Source organism: Somniosus microcephalus, chromosome 12, assembly GCF_052327205.1.
Source record: "Somniosus microcephalus isolate GS21.2 chromosome 12, FLI_Smic_1.0, whole genome shotgun sequence".
Lineage (NCBI taxonomy): Eukaryota > Metazoa > Chordata > Chondrichthyes > Squaliformes > Somniosidae > Somniosus > Somniosus microcephalus.
Window position 1 is genome coordinate 6,365,224 of NC_140998.1, and position 7,315 is coordinate 6,372,538.

Consider the following 7,315-nt stretch of genomic DNA (forward strand, 5'->3'; position numbering starts at 1 on the left):
CCGTTTGCCATCCCTTGCTCAGACATGACCAGTACCACGGTCATTAAATGTCTGAATGACCTCTTCGCCTTGTTCGGTTTCCCTAGCTATATTCATAGCGACAGGGGCTCATCCTTTATGAGCGACGAACTCCGGCAGTACCTGCTCTCGAGAGGTATCGCTACAAGCAGGACCACCAGCTACAACCCCCGGGGGAATGGCCAGGTGGAAAGGGAGAATGCGACGGTCTGGAAGGCAGTCCTTTTAAACTTGAAATCTAAGGGCCTTCCGGCCTCTCGCTGGCAGGAAGTCCTCCCTGCGGCGCTCCATTCCATTCGGTCACTGCTCTGTACAGCCACCAATGCTACCCCTCACGAGAGAATGTTCTCCTTCCCCAGGAAGTCCACATCAGGAATCTCGTTACCGACATGGCTGACTTCTCCAGGACCCGTCCTACTGCGGAAGCACGTGAGGTCCCATAAGACGGACCCCCTGGTCGAGAGGGTGAGCCTCCTCCATGCCAACCCTCAGTATGCTTACGTGGTGTACCCGGACGGGCGGGAGGACACAGTCTCCATATGAGACCTCGCACCTTCGGGTGCTCCCGAAACACCCCCCTCGCCATCCACCACTACCCACGCCTACCCCAGTACGCTTACGTAGCGTACCCGGACGGGCGGGAGGACACAGCCCCCACACGAGATCTCGCACCTTTGGGTGCCCCTGAAACACTACCATTGCCATCCACCACTACCCACAACCCAACCCCGCTAGACGGCATGCCGCAGCCCCAGGACCCGTCATTGACCACCCAACCACTCAATGAGACGCCAGACTCAACGTTGGATGCTGCACCATCACCGCCGCCACCACGACGATCAGGACGGCATACAAGGCCACCTGATAGACTTACTTACACGAACCTTTAGTACACTTCACCCCGCCGGACTCAATTTTAAACAAGGGGTGAATGTGGTAAACCACTGTTGTTGTTGTTGTTGTTGTTGTTACACACTGTTGTACCTATGCATGCCTCAACATGTCTCGGCTGGCTCCACCCACACAGGCCCAGGTATAAAGGTGATTGACCTGCAGCCCCCTGCCTCCTTGGAACCCAGTCAACCAGGAGAGGCATGCTCTGTTCTTTGCTAATAAAAGCCTTTAGTTACTCTCTTAACTCTCAGTCTTTTATGAGTAATTGATAGCGCATCATCCCTCAGTACTGCCCCTCCGACAGTGCGGCGCTCCCTCAGTACTGCCTCTCCGACAGCGCGGTGCTCCCTCAGTACTGCCTCTCCGACAGCGCGGTGCTCCCTCAGTACTGCCCATCCGACACTGCAGCTCTCCCTCAGTACTGCCCCTGCGACAGTGCGGCGCTCCCTCAGTACTGCCTCTCCGACAGCGCGGTGCTCCCTCAGTACTGCCCCTCCGGCACTGCAGCTCTCCCTCAGTACTGCCTCTCCGACAGCGCGGTGCTCCCTCAGTACTGCCCATCCGACACTGCAGCTCTCCCTCAGTACTGCCCCTGCGACAGTGCGGCGCTCCCTCAGTACTGCCTCTCCGACAGCGCGGTGCTCCCTCAGTACTGCCCCTCCGACACTGCAGCTCTCCCTCAGTACTGCCCCTCCGACAGTGCAGCGCTCCCTCAGTACTGCCCCTCCGACACTGCAGCTCTCCCTCAGTACTGCCCCTGCGACAGTGCGGCACTCCCTCAGTACTGCCCCTCCGACAGTGCAGCGCTCCCTCAGTGCTGCACTGGAGTGTCAGCCTGGATCATGTGCTCAAATCTCTGGAGTGGGGCTTGAACCCGCGACCTTCTGACTCAGAGTGCTACCCACTGAGCCACGCCTGACGCACTGTATACGCCCACAGGGAACCGCACCGACCAAGAATCAGCACCTTCAGGAGACCGGACAGTAAAACTATTTAAAAACATTTGGACATTTATCTTAACCATGCCAGATATGTGGTTACATCTAGGCTACTAAAATTATTTAAACTGGCACAATACAGAGTGGAAGCTTTGAATATTAGGAAGCGCTCATTTGCCTAAACAGTTAGTTCAGTCCATAAAGTAATTGATTGTGTGAAACACGTGCAGATGACTCGTTGATGTGAGATGGAGCTCTGTACATACAAGGATACCGCTTCTTTCCTTTTTAAAGTTTGCACTAAGTTACGTTTAAAGTTCCCTTCTTCACATCAAGCCCCTGCCCAATTGGTGCAACTACACCTTGAAATGGCCCATTCTTCAGTCTGAAGGATCTGGGTTGACGTATGTTCTTGTCTCACCAGCCTCTCAGCCCCGAGAGGGCAGGCTGCCCACTTTATCCCGTTCACAATGGAGCTGTGCTGCTTGTGCCCTGTGTGTGCCCCTCCCCGTTACCCGGTGCCAGGCTCGGCCCCTCCCCGTTACCCGGTGCCAGGCTCGGCCCCTCCCCGTTACCCGGTGTCGGGCTTGGCCTCCCCATTACCCGGTGCCGGGCTCGGCCCCTCCCCTTTACCCGGTGCCGGGCTCGGCCTCCCCGTTACCCGGTGCTGGGATCGGCCCCTCCCCGTTACCCGGTGCCGGGCTCGGCCCCTCCCCGTTACCCGGTGCCGGGCTCGGCCCCTCCCCGTTACCCGGTGCCGGGCTCGGCCCCTCCCCGTTACCCGGTGCCGGGCTCGGCCCCTCCCCGTTACCCGGTGCCGGGCTCGGCCCCTCCCCGTTACCCGGTGCCGGGCTCGGCCCCTCCCCGTTACCCGGTGCTGGGCTCAGCCTCCCCGTTACCCGGTGCTGGGCTCAGCCTCCCCGTTACCCGGTGCTGGGCTCAGCCTCCCCGTTACCCGGTGCTGGGCTCAGCCTCCCCGTTACCCGGTGCCGGGCTCGGCCCCTCCCCGTTACCCGGTGCCGGGCTCGGCCCCTCCCCGTTACCCGGTGCCGGGCTCGGCCCCTCCCCGTTACCCGGTGCCGGGCTCGGCCTCCCCGTTACCCGGTGCCAGGATCGGCCCCTCCCCGTTACCCGGTGCCGGGCTCGGCCCCTCCCCGTTACCCGGTGCCAGGCTCGGCCCCTCCCCGCTACCCGGTGCCAGGCTCGGCCCCTCCCCGTTACCCGGTGCCGGGCTCGGCCTCCCCGTTACCCGGTGCTGGGCTCGGCCGCTCCCCGTTACCCGGTGCCGGGCTCGGCCTCCCCGTTACCCGGTGCCGGGCTCGGCCCCTCCCCATTACCCGGTGCCGGGCTCGGCCCCTCCCCGTTACCCGGTGCCAGGCTCGGCCCCTCCCCGCTACCCGGTGCCAGGCTCGGCCCCTCCCCGTTACCCGGTGCCGGGCTCGGCCTCCCCGTTACCCGGTGCTGGGCTCGGCCGCTCCCCGTTACCCGGTGCCGGGCTCGGCCCCTCCCCTTTACCTGGTGCCGGACTCGGCCTCTCCCCTTTACCCGGGCTGGGCTCGGCCTCTCCCCTTTACCTGGTGCCGGGCTCGGCCCCTCCTTTACCCGGTGCCGGGATCGGCCTCGCACCTTTACCTGGTGCCGGGCTCAGCCTCCCCTTTACCTGGTGCCGGACTCGGCCTCTCCCCTTTACCTGGTGCCGGGCTCGGCTGGTATCTAGCAGTTGGCGGGAGTGCTGCTGTTGCTGCTGCAGCTGTTGCAGTGCGTATTGGAGCTGATGGCTCGCAGGCGTTGGCTGGTATCTCTGCTGTGGAGTCACTCCTGTTAACGTCTTATACGCACACTCAGCCTTGCGCTCCCAGCCCAGGCTGTCCACCAAACCTCTGCATAGAGACAAAGAGAGAAAGAGAGAGAGAGAGATCCTCGTGGTTAGCAGGCGGACACACTGGGCGGAGACACAAAAAATAATGGAATCTATTTGCTGAAGTATATTTTATCAATTCCTCCGCTCCTCTCCTGAAGATGCTACATGAGGCTGTGTCACTGTATGGCAGTTTGACGTGAGAATCAGCATCTCACCCCCACGATATCCCACACCCTGTAAGGCATTGCTGCCTGGGAGGCGGGAAATTTCCCTGCCACACAGACTGGTGCTGCTTCAATGCTGCAGTAAGATAGGGTCTCCCCACAGCCCCCCGTCTCTCTCCACTCCACACATGAGCACGAGCCTGGGCAGGGTTGGATGGTTCAATCAGCGAGCGAGTGAACACACACCTCTCTATAGCATTCACTGGCGGCTGGGCGTTCGCTGGAATTGGCACAGGTTGCAGTGAGGGAATTTCACAAAAAAATTCATTTTCGGGAAGTGGTCATCACTGACATTTATTGCCTACCTCTAGTTGCCCTGAGTCAGAAGGTTGCGGGTTCAAGTCCCACGCCAGACTTGAGCACAAAATCCAGACTGACACTGCAGTACTGAGGGAGCACTGCACTGTCGGAGGGGCAGTACTGAGGGAGTGCCGCACTGTCGGAGGGGCAGTACTGAGGGAGCGCTGCACTGTCGGAGGGGCAGTACTGAGGGAGCGCTGCACTGTCGGAGGGGCAGTACTGAGGGAGTGCCGCACTGTCGGAGGGGCAGTACTGAGGGAGTGCCGCACTGTCGGAGGGGCAGTACTGAGGGAGCGCTGCACTGTCGGAGGGGCAGTACTGAGGGAGCGCTGCACTGTCGGAGGGGCAGTACTGAGGGAGTGCCGCACTGTCGGAGGGGCAGTACTGAGGGAGTGCCGCACTGTCGGAGGGGCGGTACTGAGGGAGCGCTGCACTGTCGGAGGGGCAGTACTGAGGGAGCGCTGCACTGTCGGAGGGGCAGTACTGAGGGAGCGCAGCACTGTTGGGGGGGGAAGTACTGAGGGAGCGCTGCACTGTCAGAGGGGCAGTACTGAGGGAGTGCCGCACTGTCAGAGGGGCGGTACTGAGGGAGTGCCGCACTGTTGGAGGGGCGGTACTGAGGGAGCACTGCACTGTCAGAGGGGCAGTACTGAGGGAGTGCAGCACTGTCGGAGGGGCAGTACTGAGGGAGCGCTGCACTGTCGGAGGGGCAGTACTGAGGGAGTGCTGCACAGTTCTAGCATAACCTCCCTGCTCTTATATTCTATGCCTCGGCTAATAAAGGCAAGTATCCCATATACCTTCTTAACCTCCTTATCTACCTGTCCTGCTATCTTCAGGGATCTGTGGACATGCACTCCATGGTCCCTCTGATCCTCTGCACTTTTCAATGTCCTACCATTTATTGTGTATTCCCATGCCTTGTTAGCCCTCCCGAAATGCATTACCTCACACTTATCCGGATTTAATTCCATCTGCCACTGTTCTGCCCACCAGACCAGTCCATGAATATCTTCCTGCAGTCTACAGCTTTCTTCTTTATCAACCACACAGCCCATTTTTGTATCATCTGCAAACTTCTTAATCATACTTCCTACATTCAAGTCCAAATCATTGATATATACCACAAAAAGCAAAGGACTCAGTACTGAGAATCAGCATCTCACCCCCACGATATCCCACACCCTGTAAGGCATTGCTGCCTGGGAGGCGGGAAATTTCCCTGCCACACAGACCGGTAACCTCCTTGTAACCTCCTCAAAAAATTCAATCAAGTTAGTCAGACACAACCTTCCCTTAACAAATCCATGCTGACTGTCCTTGATTAATCCGTGTCTTTCTAAATGATGATTTATCCTGTCCCTCAAAATTTTCCAATAATTTTCCCACCACCGAGGTTAGGCTGACTGGCCTGTCATTACTCGTTCTATCCCTTTCTCCCTTTTTAAACAATGGCACAATTTAGCAGTCCTCCAGTTCTCTGGCACCACACCTATAGCCAGAGAGGATTGAAAAATGATGGTCAGGGCCTCCGCAATTTCCTCCCTTGCCTCTCTTAACAGCCTGGGATACATTTCACAGAATCACAGAAACCCCACAGTGCAGATAGAGGCCATTTCGGCCCATCGAGCCTGCACCGACACATATCCCACCCGATCCCCGTAACCCCTACACCAACACATATCCCACCCTATCCCTGTAACCCCACGTATTTAATCCCCCTAACACTAAGGGTCAATTTATCATAGCCAATCAACCTAACCCGCACATCTTTGGACTGTGGGAGGAAACCGGAGCACCCGGAGGAAACTCACGCAAACACGGAGAGAATGTGCAAACTCCACACAGACTCTCTCTATGTTTATCCCATCTAATATTTCACACGCCTCCTTCTTAACTGTCTGCATTGTCCCTCTCTTCTGTCAAGACAGACGGAAGGTATTCATTAAGAACCATACCCACGTCTTCCGCCTCCACGCATAAGTTACCTTTTTGGTCTCTAATAGGCCCTACTCTTTCCTTAGTTATACTCTTGCCCTTTATGTATTTATAAAACATCTTTGGGTTTTCCTTGATTTTACTTTCCCAATTTCCTTTTTAATTTCACCCCTGCACTTTCTATACTCCTCTCGGCTTTCTGCAGTATTGAGCTCTCGCTATCGGACAAAACATAGAAACATAGAAGATAGGAGCAGGAGTAGGCCATTCGGCCCCTCGAGACCGCGCCGCCATTTAATGAGATCATGGCTGATCATCCAAATTCAGTACCCTGTCCCTGCTTTCTCCCCATATCCCTTGATCCCTTTAGCCTCAAGAAATATATCCAACTCCTTCCTGAATATATTTAATGAATTGGCCTCAACTGCCCTGTGTGGCAGAGAATTCCACAGGTTCACCACTCTCTGGGTGAAGAAATTCCTCCTCATCTCAGTCCTAAATGGCTTACCCCTTATCCTTAGACTGTGACCCCTGGTTCTGGACTCCCCCGCCATCGGGAACATCCTTCCTGCATCTAGTCTGTTGAGTCCTGTTAGAATTTTATAAGTTTCAATGAGATCCCCTCTCATTCTTCTAAACTCTAGCGAGTATAAGCCCAATCGACCCAATCTCTCCTCATAAGTCATTCCTGCCATCCCAGGTATCACCTTGGTGAATCTTCGCTGAACTCCTTCCATGGCAAGAACATCCTTCCTCAGATAAGGCGACCAAAACTGCACACAATACTCAAGGTGTGGTCTCACCAAGGCCCTGTATAACTGCAGCAAGACATCCTTGCTCCTGTACTCAAATCCTCTCGCTATGAAGGCCAACATACCATTTGCCTTCTTAACTGCCTGCTGCACCTGCATGCTTACCTTCAGCGACTGGTGCACAAGGACACCCAGGTTTCATTCCACTTCCCCTTTTCCCAATCTATTGCCGTTCAGATAATAATCTGTCTTCCTGTTTTTCCCACCGAAGTGGATAACCTCGCATTTATCCACATTATACTGCATTTGCCATGCATCTGCCCAATCATCCAACCTGTCCAAATCATACTGGAGTTTCTCTGCATCCTCCGCACAGCACACACGCCCACC

The 7,315-nt window shown here is 56.4% G+C and overlaps 1 protein-coding gene across 1 annotated transcript in view; it reads right to left on the reverse strand.

Annotated features, from left to right (window-relative positions):
* The window catches only part of LOC147108996 (tubulin polyglutamylase TTLL5-like), a 154,142-nt gene extending 149,939 nt beyond the window's left edge, over positions 1-4,203 (reverse strand). Inside the window, exons 1-2 of the mRNA XM_086004165.1 lie at positions 4,139-4,203; positions 3,541-3,730 (exon numbers count right to left, since the gene is read on the reverse strand). Coding sequence (XP_085860291.1) covers positions 3,541-3,730; positions 4,139-4,203 — 255 coding nt within the window. The remainder of the gene's footprint in view (positions 1-3,540; positions 3,731-4,138) is intronic.
* Between the last annotated feature and the right edge of the window lie 3,112 nt (positions 4,204-7,315).